The sequence below is a fragment of the Phalangium opilio genome, unplaced genomic scaffold (genome assembly GCF_054372755.1).
Source record: "Phalangium opilio isolate 3A_F unplaced genomic scaffold, DU_Popi_V2 ptg000009l_1, whole genome shotgun sequence".
Lineage (NCBI taxonomy): Eukaryota > Metazoa > Arthropoda > Arachnida > Opiliones > Phalangiidae > Phalangium > Phalangium opilio.
The window spans coordinates 1,291,487-1,312,162 of NW_028324146.1; the positions used below are offsets into that span (position 1 = coordinate 1,291,487).

The 20,676-nt window shown below is 41.2% G+C and overlaps 1 protein-coding gene across 4 annotated transcripts; it reads right to left on the minus strand.

Annotated features, from left to right (window-relative positions):
• Positions 1–591: 591 nt before the first annotated feature.
• On the minus strand, positions 592–20,413 carry LOC149713043 (lipopolysaccharide-induced tumor necrosis factor-alpha factor homolog). Of its 4 annotated transcripts, none has more exons than XM_089845157.1 (4): positions 20,255–20,413; positions 9,433–9,550; positions 2,278–2,425; positions 1,002–1,234 (listed from the first exon to the last, which is right to left on the minus strand). In XM_089845157.1, exons 2-4 carry the CDS (start codon positions 9,497–9,499, stop codon positions 1,135–1,137), a joined length of 315 nt encoding a protein of 104 aa, XP_089701283.1. In that variant the 5' UTR covers positions 9,500–9,550; positions 20,255–20,413; the 3' UTR covers positions 1,002–1,134. The 4 variants fall into 4 exon arrangements, with proteins under 4 accessions (XP_089701282.1, XP_089701283.1, XP_089701284.1 ...); XM_089845158.1 differs by having other exon boundaries at positions 9,433–9,545; positions 20,255–20,397; XM_089845160.1 differs by lacking the exon at positions 20,255–20,413 and adding an exon at positions 10,286–10,423.
• Positions 20,414–20,676: the final 263 nt, after the last annotated feature.

Genomic DNA, 20,676 nt, shown 5'->3' on the forward strand with positions numbered 1-20,676 from the left:
CGTAACAATTTTAATTCGAAATTTCAATATTTAACATTTACAAAAATGTTTTTTTTTTCAAATTTTTGGCAACAATTAACAAAAACGTATTTATTATAACAATGCGATATATTTTAAAATGGTACCTCAATTTCAAACTGGGTAATCGACCGTTCAAGGAGCCTGTAACCCATGTGCTTGGAGTTGCAATACGATACATTTTGTATTAAAATTTCTATCAACGAGTTTCTTGGGCGGTGATTCATGGCGACAATAATTTTAAGGCGTATAATGAAACCACGAAAGGACGTACGTCATGGCGTTTGTCGTGCCAAAGACAAACAGATGTAGCCAAAAGTGAAACAACAGTGCAGGCGAAAAATAACGTGTTTCACAATAATTGCCATTCAACCAAAGCATAGCCCACTTGATCACGCTTTGCCTGCAGCAAAAGCGTGAGCGAGTGGCGTGTGACCAAATAACGAGCGTATTTACTGAACGTGTGAAGGGGGGAGACGGATGAATAATAGGGAGAGTACATGGGCAAACCGAAGTACATTTACCTACCAAGTTTGATTGTCACTTTGAAATCTATGATAATCTCCAAAAGCATAGCGCGGCTCCAGTGGATCCCCTGCAAGGTGACTTTCCTCCTGAACTCCGGGTTTGGCTTGGCAAAGGTTAGTGGGCGGGATTTATACATGCACGTATAAATCCCGCCCACAAATGCCTCTAGCTTTGCCAAGCCAAAACTGGAGTTTGTAAGGAAAGTCAACTTGTAGCGGATCCACAGGAGTCGCGCTATGCTTTAAGAAAACATCGTTTCTAAATGATTCAAATGAACTGAATTGTCTATTATCAGGAGTAATTAACAAAAGTTATCTGGTAATATTAAAGCAGAGAGCTAATTGGTCAATATAAATAAGCTAAAGAGATTAAGACCTTGAGGGTTGGTGGTCGTCATACGCTTAATATAACTGGGAATACAATGAAGGAATTGAGGCAGTTTCATTAACCACCCCAGCAGAGCAATGTTCACTTTCTGTTTGTTCTTCTTTGCTTTTGGTACGAAAAGTTGTTGAAAAGACACTGAGGCGCAATTGAGGACGCAAACGAAGGCTTGTTGTTTAGTGAAGGTTGAGTAATGTAGAAGCGTTAAGCTTTCTTGACTCCAATGACGGATCCACATCCTGGACAAGTGTGAATAAAGTCCTTGGCACAATCCGTCACGAATGGAATGAAGAAACAAGGGAAACTGAAATTGTCAATAAACAATTATTTTCTAACACCAAGTAATTGTGACCCCCCCCCCCCCCCAATTGATGTATTTCTGGCGTGTTAGTTTAGGTCAAGTTTGGGTTATGTTTAGCCTTGATAAGGTTTTTGTCAATGGGTCTGTTAGGACTGTTAGACAAACGTCAATCTTCCTCATAGAGGTCGGTAAGAAAAGAGGCTCAAATAGGTTTGGTTTGAGTTTATGTTTGGTAAAGTTTAATAATCAAATGTGTGCCCCTGTGGTACCCCTAACACGCTGGCTAATCTTCAACACACCAATTTTACCTTGCCGTGTTGTTCCTTAGATTTTTGGGAACGTACTTTGCCCAATAGTAAAACGTACTACCCAATGGGAGGCTTTTTGAAAACGTACTTTTCTCCCTTTGGGGGTATTAAAATTTCCTTCCCCCTCCACGAAAGGCTTTTGGCGCCATCTTGCGGCGTAATTTTCGTCCCATAGACGCTAATGTTAAAATATTGAATTTGAAAATGTACTTTCAAACATCAAAATGTACTTTTCGTACTGAAGACTTTAAAATGTGCTAAAAAAGTACAATTGTACTACCAAGAACAACACTGCATGGGAGGAACCAATCAGAACTTGCCCACAAGGGCGGAGCCAAAACTCTCGTTTACCAAGCGTTGTGCAAGGAGAATGTATAAGGGGGGGAGACTCGGAGTCAGAAAAATGCACAAAGTAGTCCCCCGTTCCGAAAACGGTACTGTGCCGCTGCCCCCTCATGGCAAGAGAGGGTACATTCTCGCGCATGCGTTTAAGGGTATGTTGCTCTAGCCTCATTCGCTTGTTTATGATTTTGAATATCCCTGGTTTCCAACAACGATCACATGACGCTGCCTTTACCAACGGCTTGCGCGACGAAGTTTCGCGCCACTGTATGGTATCTGCCTCAATTTTTTTTACCTCCCCCTTATACATCCTCCTTGCTAGAATAAACCCGCTTTAAAAAATCTTTGGTTAATAGGGGAGGGGGTTCGCGTTTCTGTCTTGTGCTCATTCATTACCAGCATAGGCAGATGACGAAGCACCATATCCAGGTGCAGGTGCCGTTCTCTTTGGTGACGGTCGTGACGACGGACTGCCGGCAATTGGGACACGTCGTGTGAACAGGATTGTCTCCGAAGAATGGCGTCTGAACCACTAGCTGAGGCTCTGGAATAATAATACAAAGTAACGATTTAAATAAAGTAACGTAAAGTTTCTACAACACTAAACCCAAAGTGTCAATTTTGTTGGAAATTTCAACTATCTGGATGGTGCTAGAAGCAATCAACACGTGGATGGTTAGGGGAGGGGGAACCAATAGGTGTAAACATGTCCCTAAATGGAGTAGTATGGTTTTATTGTCGCCCGCAACATGGATATGGATAAATGTTACCATAAGTTTATAAGATATGTTGGCCATAAGTTTGTCACTGGTTACAAACTGGAGCTTGTTATCAAGTGAGGGAGGTAGGTCATAGATTCAGGGTAAAGCGACACACGCCTGGTCAGGCGCAGTCAAAGACTTAGTACTGACTAACTAGGAACATGGACTGTAAAATTAACCACCGAGTGTTGGACTTCAATTCTCGCTTCCGTCGTTCTCCCTTGAACTAGCTCGAGCTGTAAGTCTCTAGCGTTACGAAGTATAGGAAGTGTCATACTTATGGAATGTATCACTTATAAACTTATATTACTTGTCACTAATTCCCAACTTGGCCCAAAAGCTGGCCGGGCACTAAATGTACGGCTCTTAATTTAGTCGGAGACTCACGATGATAGGGTAACAAATTTTTTATGGATTCTTCTACTAATTTTAAGACCAATCTGCATAGTTAAACACTCCGAATGATTTTAAAATTACAATTTTTTGGAAATTTCATGGATAATTTTACATTAGCACTTTCGACCAATCGCGTAACGCCCCGCCTTCTGGTTAAAAAAATTTACATGTTTGGCGCCACAACTGTGACATCGGGCGCCAAATTTATCAAATTTCGCGCTCAATTTCATTCGAGACGGAGCAACGTGCCACGGGAATTTTATTAACAAAAAGACAGGGCGTTACGCGATTGGTCGGAGGTGCTAATTTCAAATTAACCACGAAATCTTATACTAATTTGTATCTTAAAATCATTCGGAGCTGGTATTTCCTTTAATTTTTCACTATGCAGATTGGTCTTATAATTAATAGAAGAATCGATAAAATAAAACAAAAATCACGTGATTTAGCCTTTTCACCCTCCCTTTAAAAAGATGATAAGAGCGGGAAAATGGTTTTATCTACCCATGAGTTTTGAAAGATCCTTCTTCTTAAATGCTTTTGAGAAATGCGGACGTGTTTTCTGGACGCGTTTCACCACCAAAGGAAAGAATTGACCGATTACATAAAAGAAAGAAACTATTTCTTTCTCGCCCAATAAAAGTACACGTTGATTAATGTCTTATCATGGACCTTACGCTGTCTTTAGAGGACGAGAAAACGAGCAGAATATTCCACTGGATGTTCAGCACGAGCGAGGAAATTAAGATTCGCGTTCACTAGTATATCAAGTTAACATTCTCATTCGAAACTTCATCTGGGAACTCGCTGTTTAACGGTAGGCGCGCACGGGATAAATGAGATGAGATCAAAGAGAATATAAGCGAGGAGTGGAAAATGGGGCAAAACTTGTCACTCTTTTCTACCGCGCATCTTCAACGCGCAGTACCGAGGCATTTCCGTTTGAGACATTAAATGATATCGTAGGTGGCGCTACTGAGCCGGAAACTCCCTCGTACCGCTAGTATAATTTAGGCGAGACATAACCATTTACGCTTGTGGAGCGGGGGAGGTTCCACTCCTCCCCTATATTCTCTTTGATGAGATGGATTGGAAATGATGATGGGCGACCCATGCGGCATGCACCGTAACTCTCCCAGTGTATCACCTCTCGCACGCCACCACCCTTCGGAAGAGGCGATTGTTAAGTGCTGCCGCGTAGTGCCATTCTATTTGTATGAGAACTAGCTTCTATTTTTAAGACAGGGGGAGCGTCCTTTACGATTCTGTACTGTACGACCCGAGGGGTCGGTCATTCATGAAATCCCGTACGCTAGCTACCTTACGAAATCCGAAATCAGTAACGAAATCACAAAATCAACAAATAAATCATAAAATCAGTAATGAAATCACAAGATCGACAAATAAATCATAAAATCAGTAATGAAATCACAAGATCAACAAATAAATCACAAAATCAGTAAAGAAATCGCGTAATCCATTACAAAATTAACGAAATACAAAATCAAAAGAAATCACAAAATCCGACGAAATCACGGGAAAAACCTCAAAATCCAGCGAATTCAAGGGAAATATCCCGAAATCACGTTAAAAATCGCAAAATCCGACGAAACCACGGGAAAAATTGTAAAATCCGACGAAATCACGGGAAAAACCTCAAAATCCAACGAATTCAAAGGAAATATCCCAAAATCCACCGAAATCACGTTAAAAATTTCAAAATCCGATGAAAACCGTTGGATTTTACCGAATTCTGAAACCAGGCAAAGTCCGACGAAATCAAACGAACGTACGACCACTCGGTACGACCCTACCTAAAAGCCCACTGAGGGTGCTGGGAGGACTTCGGTGGGGGTACATAGGGTTACTACTCCGTCCCTCTCTCCTTCAAACACCGGACGACGTTAAAAATTAGAACTTGTATTGGGTTCAAGTATATCATTGTTTAAAAATAATTTATCGGGGGGAAGGGAGGGAGGGGTGAAGTAAATGTAGCATATTCCTCCTAACAAAAGTCCATAGATGAAAACAAAAAGTATACGTTGCTGGTGCCGTGTAATATGAGATACCTCCCTTCATCTGTCAGAATAGGGTCCACCCCCCGTCTGCTGCGTATGATTACCTTCACGACCGTAGCACCCAGGGAACACGCCGTGTGCAGGCTAATAAAGTAGTACCAAAAATTAACGTTTGAATCGCCACCACAGAGTACTATTTTCTATAAACCTTTGGCTTCCGAAAATCTCTTTCTGATTGGTTGGTTCGTGTAGGGGGTTAAAGGAATAGCGACGTGGTTTAAAAATTATCTCAAACCTAAAGAAAACCTTACTTTTCTGAGAGTTTAAACTATTCTGATTCCAAAAATATGCTTGATTAATATTTATATATGAGGGAAAAAACACTCCGAAAACTTGAAATTTAGGGGGCAAAAGCAAATTTGCGGAGAAGATTTTTGACGGGTTTTTCTCCTTGCTACGTCATTCACGGCATCTCGCGGAAAAGCCAAGCGCGAGCGCCCGAGACTCCCGAGTATACTAGTGCCACTCATGCCGCGCGAATCTGAATAAAATAGGCTTAATGCGAGGACACTAACAGGCGTCACGTGAGCGACACCTAGAGTGAAAATTTCTCCTTACTACGTCATCAAACGAAACAAGATTTTAACTAGACCGTTTCCAAACGCAGTACTTTGATTGCGATTTTATAAATTGCTACGAAACCAAATAAAAAAGTAAACATAAACTAGATTTTTCAAGGATTTTTTTTCCCGTTTTAAGTTTGTGGATGACGAAAATTATGTCACTAACACTTTAAGAGGAGCCAAAGGCTGGACAATGAAAACGAAGTTTACTTTCTGTTTTTATCTATTAACTTTTGCTGTTAAGCTAATTTCTGTGCTCGGGTGGCGAAAAATAATTTCCACTTTGCTGCTCCTCTTTAGTCTTGCAAAGTCCATGTTGCAACACTTTTTCTCTCTGTATATTTGACGTAGAAACGTTGACTATTGTTTTATAACGTCGAGTTTATAATGGGGAAGGTATCGATTGGAATTCGGGTGTCCTTCATTTCTAGAAGCTCCTCCTAACATTTGCGAGTTACGGAGTGACAAATCGCGTGACCTCGCCGAAGAAACAAACCTTTAGAAAACTGCATGAATAAACAAATGAGATTCTACGAACATGGCCTCAATTTGCTACTGTAGTTAGATTAGATAGAACTGAACTGAGTCAATGCAAAAGGAAAAAGTGTACGGGATTTCGAAATCCAATTTGATTTCATCGTATTTTGTTTGATTTCAGAATTCAATAAAATCCAATGGATTTCATCGAATTTTGAGATTTTTCCCGTGATTCCGTCGGATTTTGTGATTTCTTTGGATTTTGGATTTCGTGAATTTTGTAATGGATTTCACGATTTCTTTACTGATTTCGCTTCTGATTTCGTGATTCTATGTTGATTTCGTGATTTCTTTCTTGATTTTGTCATTGTTTTACTGATTTTATGATCTTTCTTGATTTTGTCATTGTTTTACTGATTTTATGATTTCTTTCTTGATTTTGTGATTTTTTTTACTGATTTTATGATTTCTTTATTGATTTTGTGATTTTGTTGCTGATTTCGGATTTTTTATTTGATTTCGAAATCAGCATTGATTTCGGATTTCTTAAGTTGGATTTCACTGGTAGCGTACGGGATTTCATGAATGACCGACCCCTCGGCTTGTACGCCTTAGAAAGCTATGTATTGAATAGACTAACTTTATAATTTACCACGAGCTACGTTTTATTAACGTTTACCAAGCACAACAGCTACTGACCAAGAATGAATGTCAGTCTTTGAAATATTTTTACCGAAAAGTATGTATTTTCAATACATAGTTTCTTAATGGGCGAGTTTCATTTAAAATACACTTTGTAATTCCAATTTTATGAGGTAGGGGGTATTTTTTTCCTTTAAAATGAGGCAAGTTGCGTTGAAATCGGTTCACATTTCACCGAGATACGAATTTTTGAAATAGTTTCAAAACTCGGCATCACCCAAAAACCGATTCTGATATTCGAAATGCGCGAGAATTTTCTTTTCGCTTTCGCGTCATAATTACGTAAGAGCTTGGTTCACGCCCTTGAATTTCGAGTTTCAAACTAGGCCCGGCAAAAATATTATGTGTAGAAATTAGTTAGGCCTGACCTTTTAGTTTTGTACACTTTCATAGGGAGTTAACATCAACTTTTGGCAGCGTGAAATTTTGAAGATTTAGTTTTGAAGGGACGAAATTTCTTTTTGGTATAATTAACGTTCTTGTAAGTTAAATCAGGGATTTATGTAATTTTAGAAGGAGTAATGGAGAACAGAGTAATCTGGGCGCGCGTCAAGGTCCCGGACCCCCTTTCCCTGGGACGGGGGTATGAAAGAAGAGGCGGGTCATAGCGACAGAGGTAAAAAGGAATTACGTATTTTTCGCCGTCCCCGTCAGCATCGTCATCAAAACGTAGTTTATGTGAACCAATAGGATAATTTAAACTTTCGTTACGTGTTGGGGGGAGGGGCTCTATACTGGGTGGTCTATGAGTCGGACTGAAGTAAATACTAACCGTGCTCCATTCCTGCTTCTAAAACTACATCTATCCCTGGTTAAATCTTTAAAATTTTTGTAAAATTTCTATTGTATTTATAATAATAATAATAATATAAAAGCAATAGACATGTTAAATGGCGTCTTTAAAAAGTAATTAATGTTTATTGTCTACATAGACGGGAGGGGGGACTCTTCCTGGTGTCAACTCGCTTAAAACATCCGAATTTAACCCAAATCGAATATTACAAATAGAGAAAGAAACCATCAATCATGGGCGAGGTCGCCATTGGGGTATTCTCCCTCTCGCAAAAGAAGCTCCACCAAAGGCAGTGCGAGACTCGGTTAGCCTCCCAAGTGTAGTGAACCTATAGGGCGAACTTCGTCTGGTCTGGCCTTTCGTCTGGCGTTGCTGTTGCTCCTTGGCGCGAGGGAGAATACCCCAATGGTGGCCTCGACCCTGTGTGAACATTGGTTTCTCTGCTTGTAACAAACGAATTGCTCTTATAATTAGCACGGACGGAAAAGCTAGTCATCGGCCGCTTTTCGTTCAAGGTTTTACGAGACCCTAATACGGATCATCCGTTTAGGTCTGACACTATCATGGACAGTCTGGGAAATAGCAGCGGACTTCCTCTGGTCCAAAACCATTTTATTAATTGTTTGGACTAGTTTTTATATACGAGAAGTGGGGCTTACTGGCCTCGCCCCTGCGTGAACCTTGGTTTGCTCTGTTTGTAATTTAACGAATTTGTCTATTTCCCCAACTATCCGTGTTTTGACAAATACTAGGTCTATTATCAAAATTGATGGTTGAAATAATATTTGGAATGATAAAGACGCGGCAACAGTTTATTCTCTCTTTATTTTATTTTTTAATTTCACTTCCTAATTTGGAAATGGATGTTTTGAAATTAAGGGTACGTGTGAGTGTCTTCATCTGTCCATTATCTTTATTAATCGGAGTTGGAAAGGAACATCCAAGGCTCTTTGCGCGTTGAAATTGTATACGCTTATTTTTAGGAAGCGCTATGTTATTATTATCATATCGTCGTAAGCGCTATTTGATTATTTGCCCTAATTGCTGAATATAATTCTGCCAAGCTCCCCGTGACCCCTTTTCTGATTACCCTTCCCATCCCTCATATCCGCATGCAGGGTTCGGACGGAACCTGGTAAACCTGGATAAGTCAGGGATTTAATGATTCTTCCTAAAAGGTCAGGGATAGGTATATCAAACCATGATTGCTTTGAGCAATGGCCCAGGTGTGAATGATGAAGTGGGCTGTGGTAAACACCTTAAAATGTTCAGGGATATTTTTCAAAATTTGGTAAGAGATAAGCTATTTTTTCAATGGAAAAATTTCGTCCGAATCCAGATCCGAAAGAGACGCAAAACCATCCTAAAGTTATTCTCAACTCCATTGCCATGAGTTTATAAGTGATATGTTCCTTCCATAAGTATAACACCACCTATACAGTTCGTAATGCTACTGAGAGACTTACAGCTCGAGATAACTAGTTCGAGAAGGTGAACGACGGAAGCGAGACAATTGAAGTCGACTACACTCGGTGGTTAATTAATTTTGCAGGACTTCCATCTAGGTCCTATTTAGTCTGCATTAGTTACCAGAGACAAACTTATGGATGGAACATATCTTATGAACTTACGCATTACTTAATGTATTTCTCGCGCTAGAGATCGCTAACAATTTGCCTTTCGAGACGTCGAACGAGGGGCTAATCTCTCTCAGTTCCCGTACACTAATTACGGATTAAGCGTAATCATTTTTTATTAAACGGGGTTGCATGCATACTTACGGCCGGCCATCATTTGAGGGGGAGGTTGCATCTGCATGGGAGGAGGCGGTCCTTGTTGCCCTTCCATTTCGATCTCCTATTTCGTTGCTATTTGTGCTCGTATATACGTCTGTCTAGTCTGAAACAGATATTAAAATTCCATGACTCAAATAGAGGGAAGAAGAAGTAGGCCTAAGCGTACTTAATTCAGCCTCGGCTAACCCAGGGCTAATATCAGAAGTTGATGACTTCTTATCCTGGGAAGTATTGGACACTAAGGCATTATATAGCATCCATCCCTGCAAGTCAAAATTGCCTATGGGCCGCAATCGTAAAAGAGGGTCGAAAGTTTCCTCCCCACTAGGAAAACTATCTAATCTACTGAAAAAAATCCCACGCCGAGAGGCTGTGGCACTCAAACTGTGGGGCGTGTTCAAAACTTCTTCAGCGCCAATCGTTGAAAAGCCGTCTGGCTAGAACTCTATGGAAATCCATTACAATCCGTGGGCCTAGGACCCCACACTAGTTTGACCGGAATTTCTAGCAGTCTATTAAAACAGCTGTTCTTGTCACCGTTTCTGATTCGTTACCTCAAACCACAGGACACACCTAAAAGTTTCGTTTCTTGCCCGCTGCTGGCGCGCAAATCAGCCTGCCAACTCAAAATGAGGGAAATGCCGTAGGTGGCGCGGTGATCGTACCTAATAAGAAGTTGGCTAACAGAGATGGAACCGGATATGGTTAGAGTCCAATACTTCCCAGGATAAGAAGTCATAAACATCTGCTAATATTGACGCGCAATTACGATTCTAGTATAGAGAGCTTGCTTACAGATGGGATAGTAGTACGAGGGTCACACCCTCCCAAGTCTTACCGCAGCTGTTCTGGTAGCCATATTGGGGGTGGTCTCAGAGCTCTTCATTCTTGCTTTAGTTTAAACCCACCACCAAAATGGCAATTTAGATTATGCCACGGGACTCATCTCCTCCTCCAATTGAAAGCTTTGATATAGATCAAGATCACTCAAAATTTAATCTCAAAACCCACTGACACTTTAGAACTAAGCGGACAAGAGGAATTTTATAGCGAAAGTGTATAGAATAAAAATAAAAAGTTCTCTTCACTAACAATTCCCTCTATGCCTTTCACCGTAGACATGTAAACTGAGATGCAGTTCCCTCAACCGCCTACAGGAACTAACCAATCAGGTTAGAGCTTCTTCACGTCATAGGTTCGTAGAAAGTAGTAAGTGCATGATGCTGGTGATCCAAACGTAATTTTTGGTACTAGAGCTAGCACCCCTGCTTAATGAGCCTATTCACGGCTTGTTCCTCCCTGCGCCACGGTCGGGAAGGCAGAGGGGGAAGGGGGTCGACACTATTCTGAGGGCTTCTCGTATTACATGGCGAGAGCCAGTTTCAACGAAGTGTACTTATTGTTTTTATTTCCATATGCTTTTGTTTAGAGTACGCGTCTCGCAAAATCGCGAAATCTTTCACACAGAATTGCGAAATCTTTGAAGAAATAACGAAATCTTTGAAGAAATCACGAAATCTTTGAAGAAATCACGGAATCAAAGATGAAATTCCGAAATCTTTGGTGAAATCATGAAATCTTTGGTGAAATCACGAAATAATTGGCAAAATCCCGAAATCAAAGGAGAAATCTTTGCCGAAATCGCGAAATCAAAGGAGAAATCTTTGCCGAAATCGCGAAATCAAAGAGGAAATTCCGAAATCTTTGCAAAATCGTCAAATCACGAAATCTTTGACGAAATCTTTCTCGAAATCACGAAATCTTTGCAAAATCGTCAAATCACGAAATCTTTCCGAAATCACAAAATCTTTGACGAAATCACGAAATCTTTCCGAAATCACAAAATCTTTGACGAAATCACGAAATCTTTCTGAAATCACAAAATCTTTGACGAAATCACGAAATCTTTCCGAAATCACAAAATCTTTGCAAAATCGTCAAATCACGAAATCTTTGACGAAATCACGAAATCTTTCTGGAAATCACAAAATCTCTGGCGAAATCCCGTACGCTTTTTTGGGAGTGTCGGACCCCTCGAGCAGTAATAATAATTTTGTTAAGTGGAATTTGGGGTTGTCTAATGAGTGGCGCCTGCTAACGAAGGTCGATATGAATAGTGGCAAAAGGGGGTGACATTGAAACGAAACGTTCCGGCAACAGTTACGAAGCACGTTCTCGCCTGCTCAATTTTTATCTTAATATGTAAATATTATCAGAGAGAAATAGACCATACGTCTACCGTAGTAGAATGGCGTGACATCGACGTCGGACACGCAGACACGTGACATTTATCAGGCTGAGTCCCCAACAACAACGAGAAGGGACAATTAATTCTTTCAGACAAATCAGGAAATCTTTGAGACAAAATTAAGGATGAAATCCAGTATTCAAAATATGTGACAAAGTGACGAAATCCTTAAACAGTATGCGAATTTTCAATTTCATATCATATTTTAGCACGAAAGTGGTATTATGTTACACTTTCAAGTCTCTACTTTCAAAATATCAAGTTTTTAATATAATTGAACCAAAGTTTCTATTTTTAAAATCCATTGTAATTGAATCGCGAAAACTCAGTTCCGATATATCAATAATTTTGTCTTGTCGAGCTTGTTCGCCCGTTTGATGACATCACTATGACGCGAGGAAAAAGCGCGGGAATCCTATACGCGGCGTCTCGAGCTTCTCGCCCGATTACATCTAATGTTAACCCTGGCCAAGTGAACTGGCTTTTAATTCTTTTTAGGGTCGCTCGTTCTCGCCAGTCTAAACTCTAGGTCTGATAGCGGAGAGAGTGGCACCATCTCATATGAAAAAATATATATGTGACGTCACCCAACGGGGAAATGTTTTAGCCTTTCATAAAAAGTGGATTTCAAATAATTTCGTACGAAGCATTTTCAAATGCATATTGCCAAGGCAATAAGCAGAAATGGGAGAATTAAAAGCTTGAATTCACAGAAATTAATTCTATCTTTTGCTATATAAATCAGAGGTTTTTAAAACGTAGCTTCTCATTCCCTTTAACTGCAAAAATCACGATATACGAAATGACCGTATTTTGGAACGTGTCTCAAAAATCCCTCCTCTATAGAATAGGTGAATACGGTGCAAAGGTACGAGTGACGCGTGTCTGCATGCCGCCTTTGTACAAACTGTGGAATAATTAATGGGCTCTGCTATTTAGCCGGAGACTGACTCTCTCTCTCTCTCTTCCGAGAACACCGATTGCGTGTGTGTGTGCAAACTCTGAAAAGGAAATCAATATTTGTCCTGTCGTCCAAAGTCTTTCCCAACGCAGAAACAAAATCCCTCCCTCCCATCGTGAACTAAGGCTTTTTTCCCCTTGAATCTCTCTTTTAAATTATTTGTTTTCATGCAGATGTATTCGCCATTTTAGTATTTTTTCTTCACGGTTGTTGTCTATGACGTCTTCGAGAAATCGTCTCAAAGGATAGTTTTACCATGGATAAAGAACGCGCGTGAGGAAATTTGTTTTCACTCTAGCTACAGGATAGGCAACTCCCTATCTCGAACGACAGCTTATTCTCTATATACTCTGTTACAACATCCGTGGTCAGCACGCGTAAAGCTGTCTCTATGTAACGTAGTACGTGCAGTCAAGAGACGAAAAAAAAACTTCAGGATCTTCAGGATTTAAAATATCCGCCAGTTTTTTTAGCTCGAGTGCACGCCCCCCCCCAGGCCTTATAGTTTCAAATACGTGTAGTAGGCTGGATGTAGGCAATTTCACACGTATTTGAAACTAAGGTCTAGAGGCTCGTGCATGCACTCGAGCTAAAAAAACTCGCGGATATTTCAAATCCTGGTTTTTGGTCTCTTGACAGCACGGTCAAAGCAAGGTTACATAGAGAACTAGTTTTGCTCGCGCTGACAACCGATGTTGTAACAGAGTATATACAGAATAAGCTGTCGTTCGAGATAGGGAGTTGCCTATCCTGTAGCGTGAAAACAAATTTCACGCTCACGCGCATTCTTTATCCATGGTTTTACTTCAAGACTTGCAAAATCAAATTGCGTAACTGGGACTCGTGAGAAAGGTGGTGTGTTACCATGCTTCCCCTCTACTAATTGTTATCCCTATATTAAGAGTTTCAGTGACACTTAAAAAACCACACACTTGCGCTTTCAATTCCTAAAAAAAATTCAGTGTTTCTAAGAATAGTACCAATATAAAAGAAAGGAGATCAAAGTGGTGGAGAAAGTTATCGAAAGTGGTCTCTATACCGCCTTTTCTCCATATTCCAAGTGCAAGGTTCACTATCCCAACTTAAGCACGGTTTTCACTTGACCGAAAAAACTACTCTGCAGCTAGACGTCAAACGTCAGATGTTTTTTGTGTTGTAGCCCATGCACCGTTGCACCAATAGACCCAACCAACAAATCTTTTGAATTTTTATAACGGCTCAGATCTCGTTCTCGGGTTTTGAGGCGAGAAAGAAAGAACCTGATTGGCTTGATTTTGCCATGCGCAGAACCTGTTTTACCCCAAGAGTCAGTCTCTAATCCAATCAGAAAAATAAGAGATTTATTTTCGTGGCTCAATGACAGATGGTATTACAGTCAACTTCGTTAGTCACGTGATCCTATCCCTTAGATGGATACGAGACCAAACCAACTTGTTTATTTGTTAGTTGGGTCTATTGCGACCCATATATTGTCTTTCTTTTTTGTAATATTTGTGTCCGATATCATACAGATTTGTATTGTTCCTAACCTCTTCAATAAACCTTTCAGCATATTGAAATTCGGAATTGTCAGGGATTCGTACTAGTAACTGACTCGATTAGGAACGAAATAAATAAAAACAAACATGGCGGACCGCGGACGTCCTCGACGCGTGGTCGAAAATGACGTCACAACTCAAGCTTATTGCTGATTGGCTCGCGCAGAGCGTTAAACGTTGAACGCGGTCGAAAAAATAGAAAGCTTATATCGCAATTAACACTCAACGTAATTTCTGTCCAGCGTAACTATAGGGATTTTTCTCAGTTGTCGCTTAAAAGTCGTTATCTACGCCAAGTGAAAACCACGCTTTAACCCCCTATACCCAAAACATTCTTCCAAGAACTGTCAAAACAAGCTGTTAGCGAATTCTACCCCATTTTTTTCGAACCCCAAAGTAACGTGGTCTGGAAATCGTACCATGGTACGACCAGGGACTAGAAAATCCCAGAAGCTTCACCCCCTAACCCCCTCAAGACTGACACTTCCACTTTAAATTCCGTATAACATTTCAAGGTTTCTAAGAATAGCAACAATATAAAAGAAGGACAATATACGTCACAAGGAAAGTTCTGGAACACTTTCGAAAGAAGCCTATACGCCTATTCAGACGATGCAACATATTGACCCATTTAGATGAGTCAACTTTAGTTGAGTACACTAGTTGGGAACTGTCAACAGAAGTTGGTTGAACAAGTTGAATCAGCATTCACCAAATTATAAATTCATCATTGACCAATTTTTACTGACTCAAATTTTTTGACCCATCAAGAGTTCAGTCAAAAGTTGTATCGTCTGAAAAGGCCTTAAGTCTCTCATCTTTGGCTATATTAGTTTTTGGAATGTAACATTATTTGCAGGCGAATACTTGTTGCGTAATTGTTACATTTTGTTACCACGAAAAATTAGAAGACGAAACATGACAGCTTCTTAGGGTTCCGCAATGCGTGAACAGCCCCTCCCTCCCCCAAAGTGCGGTGCACCTATCTAATGATCACGTAATAGCAGCCCGACTCTTCCACTCCATTCAACTCTATGGATAAAAGTTACGGGCGGCAGTCCTGCACGTTTGGCTGTATTAAACTGGAAGGAAAAATAACACGGTGCGCTATATCTCGGAAGTGAAGAGTAATTGCACTCCCCAACTTTTGACTCTAATAAGCTCTATGGATAAATAACGTGAAATGCCATTAGTTAGCTCAGCTCGGAAGATTAGAGTTAGAGAATAAAGGGGAGGAGTGCAAACTCCACCGCTATACGCGAGCCTAAAATACTGTTGCTCCTAAATATAACTAGAGGAGAGCGTGTCCGGCTAGCTCGATTTTGATTGCTGTACCGTCGCGTCACCTACGATATATAGGCTGCGTTCAGTAACGCTCAACGGAGACCAAACGCGTTGAGCTCCGTTGATCAACGTAACGTCATGTGACGTATTAGGCTACTGAACGGTTTTTTTGCAAACTTTGCGTTGTGTCGTCTGCTTACTGTTCATGGAAATGGATATGCTAGGGCCTGCTAACCGAAATAAGAAAAAACTCTGACCATGCAGTAACTTAGCCAAGGCTTAAGCTTTAAAACTCAACAAATTTTTAAGCTTCATAGATATAATCGAAAAAATTTCATAAAATACTATCAGACATTATTCTTTCGCATTCAGTCGCTGCTACACCGATTTTTATAAATATTTCCGAAATTAACTTCTCGAAATCCTTCAGGGAGATAAGTTTCCGACATTTCTGATACGTCACAAATTGCGTCGCTCAACGTAGTAATCGGCTCTTTTTGCCGATGACTTCGATGCCTCTTCGCTTACAATCGTGACGTCAAACCGGAAGTTCCGAAAATCGTTCAGTGGCGAATGCGCATTCAACGGAGCCTCCGTTGAGCGTTACTCAACGCAGCCACAATCAACGTGTTTGACGTCATAAACGGAAAATCCTCTGTAGATGCGCGATTGAAACAGGGCAACAGGTTTTGCCCCACTTTCCACTCCCCTTCTACACTCTCTTTGGTTAAGCTCTATGGTAAAAGAACCCGGGATGCTCTGCCATTAGTCTGTTTTATAGTAGCTTGGCGTCTATCCATTTATTTGAAACTGTAGTTCCGAGTCTTTGAGGGACTGGTCGACCTTGGAACTGCACCCCTCCCAATACAAGTTCCCTTTTAACTATTCAAGCAACTAATAAATATATATAGGGAGAGTGACAGGGAGACGGAATACGGGGTAAGACTAAAGCGGATCTTATTAAGTCTAATTAATTATTAAGTCTATTAAGTTTAATCTCGATTTGTCCCATACAAAATTATACTGCTGAATGATAACGGTAACTATTGTAACGATGAAATAAAATTGCGATTAACTAGGAAATTAACCGTCATTCTAAATTTAATTTTAGAACTCGGATGTTTAATAGGCCATCTGGGATGGGGGGACGTAAAAAATTGAGGACCCGTATTGCTTTCTGGTATATCAAGGTTGCTTTTCTAGAAATTAATTCCTTTCAAAGTGATGACTGACTGTGTAAATGGTAAGTAAATTGAAGAATGTATTCCCCCATTCCCTTTGCCAATTCCCCACACCAATGATCATAACTTGAAAACGATGTCCATTGTGGCAAAATGTCATATAACCTTTTCGACTCAAAATGGTCCAAAGAACAAAGAGGGGGGGGGGGAGAGAGAGAGAGAGAGAGAGAGAGAGAGAGAGAGAGAGAGAGAGAGAGAGAGAGAGAGAGACAGGGAGATAGAAACGCACTTTATAAAATCCACCGAAAAATGGGAAAATAGGGGGGGGGGGGTAGAAAAAACAATTTTCGGTACGTTTAGTTTTAGGACGCACATCCTTTGCGCATGGGGGGATTGACCTCCTCGCCTTATCTCTGTCATCCCCTACGTCAACTATGCGCGAGAAAGCCGCGCTCAGGCGCCGCGGTGTACCGTAGATTTACCCCCGTTTTCACCACGCATGGATCACGGCTGCCTAAGGTTATTCTCTTTGCAAAGAACATCCTCCTTCCCTCCTCTTAATTTCTCGCAGGCCTTCAAAATATTTTGACCTTCTTCAAAGTAATCATTTATACGATGGAAGGAATTTGTAATTATCCTCAACGTGCGGGGACCCCTACTATTAATTAAGAGTACTTAATTAAGCCAATTAACAACAAAAAAGAGATAACGGTCTCTCTATCCCGATCCGTATTACCATAAGTTTATCATGCCTCTAAGTACACAAATATGGGTTACAACTGGGCATATTGCAGGCTACTGTGACGTCAGAACTCGTATAGCGCTAAGATCCGAAGAGAGAAAATTTTGAAATTTCTGTCGCGGTGCAGCCACCAAGCGGTCGAGACGATTAGTACTAAATTGGTCTCATGAAAAGAAATCATCCAATGGAATAAAGGAGATTTTTACGTTTCGTATAGGCAGGCATGGGAAGGGGGAACGAATCTTACTTAAGCAACCCCAAAATCCCTCTCTCTCTCGTGAGATAGAGGCGGTTTCAGTCCCGGAACATTCTAAAAGGGATAAAAGAAACGCAAGGCTAGGCAGTACAATTTTGTATTGAAGTTGAGGTGATAAATGATACGGAGAGAGTATAGGGTTTCATTAAAGGGAGCCAGACAAACACTATTGTCATAGGAGTAGCAGCCATTTCTCTACTTAGAGGCATGATAAACTTATGGTATTACTCCTCCGGTTGAGTAACGTAACAACGATAAGTACGAATTTATTTCCAAGCAAAATATTATTTTAGAAATGGGACAAACAATAGACATAAAATTAAGCACTCCTCCAATGATCGCAGAGGCGTCCCTTGTGTCAAATGTCACTTAACATTTTTGACTTAAATTAATTTCCCATAGAACCATGACACTGCCTTTTTGAAAAAACCCTGTATAGAGAGCTTAATTTCTTTGGGGGAGGAGCTAAGATTCGTGTTATTTTTTTGATTTATAGGGAGCTAACAACTGGCTAGGGGGAAGAGATAGTCTGACGTCAAGCAGACCCCCTCTGGTTGGCATTTTTGCGCGTAGAATACTGTTTCCAGCCGTTAGGGGGGATGAAACTCCAGTAAGAGATAGAAGGGTGTGATGTTTCAGGATCAGAACTGTTAGTTCCCTATACGGGACTTACGAGGTTACCGCCCCCTTTTCGGAGAATTGTTCTGCCAAGGCTACGGAGCGCGTTCGACGACAGGGAATGTCAGCCACTAACTAAAGGCCGCGCCCACAGAAATACCTCTCGTAAATCCCGTATAGAGTAGTGTCGGTAGAGAGGGGAGTAGACGGTTTATCCCTCCCTCTAGGGGCGCTTTTGTAAGAGGGGATACTGTACGCGCCTGGTAGGGGGGATGACACTGAGCTAAGAGATAGAAGGGTGTGACGTTTGCATACGTAGAACTGACATTACTCTATAGTGGAAGGTTCAATTCCCGAGAAAAGCCGAAATCCACCAATATGGATACCAAAACCGTGGTAAGACTTCAGTTTGTTACTGGTTACAAACTGGAGCTTGTCATGAAGTGATTGAAGTAGGTCATAGATTCAGGGTAAAGCGACATACGCCTGGTGAGGTTCTGCTATCAAAGGGGGCTAAGTAATGCAGACTAAATAGGACCTAGATGGGAGTCCTGCAAAATTAACCACAACCAGAAGTTAATAACTTCTTATCCTGGGAAGTATTGGACACTAAGGCTTTATATAGTATCCATCCCTGCTAGTCAAAATTGCCTATGGCAATCGTAAAAGAGGGTCGAAAGTTTCCTTCCCACTAGGAAAACTATCTAATCTACCGAAAAAAATCCCACGCCGAGAGGCTGTGGCACTCAAACTGTGGGGCGTGTTCCAAACTTCTTCAGCGCCAATCGTTGAAAAGCCGTCTGTCTAGAACTCTATGGAAATCCATTACAATCCGTGGGCCTAGGACCCCACACTAGTTTGACCGGAATTTCAAGAAACTCTATTAACAGCTGCTCTTGTCACCGTTTCTGATTCGTTACCTCAAACCACAGGACACACCTTAAAGTTTCGTTACTTGCCCGCTGCTGGCGCGCAGATCAGCCTGCCAGCTCAAAATGAGAGAAGCGCCGTAGGTGGCGCGGTGATCGGACCTAATAAAAAGTTGGCTAACAGAGATGGTTCCGGATATGGTTAAAGTCCAATACTTCCCAGGATAAGAAGTCATAAACTTCTGCCACAACCGAGTGTAGTCGACTTCAATTCTCGCTTCCGTCGTTCTCCCTTGAACTAGTTATCTCGAGCTGTGGGTCTGTTGCATTATGAACTTGTATAGGAAGTGTCATACTTATGGAACAAAACTTGTAAACTTATGGTAGCATTCAATCTCTAAATCCAGGGAATGAGACTGGTTAATAATAATAATAATAATAATAATAATAATAATCTAAGCTTTGTCTATGAAGGGATTTCCACGCTAAGCCTGTGGCTTGTTTACAGGTGGGTCCCTTTACAATGCATAGGGCCCCCACAGCTAACCGACAGCGTCCTATACTAACTATTACCGTTAACCTCTGCAAGTTTTGATCGAAAGGAGAAACCGGGTTAGACCGCGGAGGAAAACCCCTTTAACAAGTGGGGAGAAAACATGCAAACTCTACGCAATACCAATGCCGATAAATACTCCCGGACTCTGCTTTGTTCAAAGGAAAAAAAAATAACTGAAGACAATAGGGACTTGGCAATTCGGGCTTAACTCCGCCCCCAGCGCCATTATGGTATGTTTTTTTAACAGAAGGAACGCTATATAAGCCCCTCCTCCTGGTATGTTTTTAAGCACTAGTGGAAGGTAGCCTGACGTTGCATGACGTAGTACTGCCAAGACCCTATACGCCTTCCTCTATAGGGAGCTAACAGTTCTGACCCTGAAACGTCACACCCTTCTATCTCTTACCGGAGTTTCATCCCCCCTAACGGTTGGAAACAGTATTCTACGCGCAAAAATGCCAACCAGAGGGGGGCTGAGTGACGTCAGACTATCTCTTCCGCCTAGCCAGTTGTTAGCTCTCTGTAAAGTATAAACAAAACTTGACAGATCCTACCTGGACCCTGGTCCTTCCGAGTAGGTTTTTTTTCCTTTAGTATTAATCCAACAATTTCAAGGCCCGCGACACGTACACTGACTGCGACCACAAATGTTAATCAACGCCACCCGTTAATGTCTCGATGATACTTCGGACTTCCCAAGCTCAATTCTGATCCGAGATTATTCGCACCGCAATTTGTTGTCACGACGATTTATTTAAAACAATTTCCAGAAAGGGAATTTGAGTTCGATCGACCAAAGTCTTCCCCTTTCTCTCTCAGTCCGGAGTGAGTAGTGACTGCGAAAGCGACACGCGTTTCACTCACGCCAATCCACAATTCCTCGCCCACCGGGAGACGAAAAACCCGTTTACAAAATAAAGGACCTGTGACACGCCTCGTTAAAGGCATGCACACAACTCGCGTTATGTAGGGGGCG

Bases quoted from the DNA above. Each gene is read 5' to 3' on its own strand.
- LOC149713043 (XM_089845156.1), bottom strand. From the start codon at position 2,304: ATGGTGCTTCGTCATCTGCCTATGCTG. The intron at 1,235-2,277 runs GTAATGAATGAG...TGACAATTTCAG, and splicing joins TTCGTCATCTGCCTATGCTG to TTTCCCTTGTTTCTTCATTC.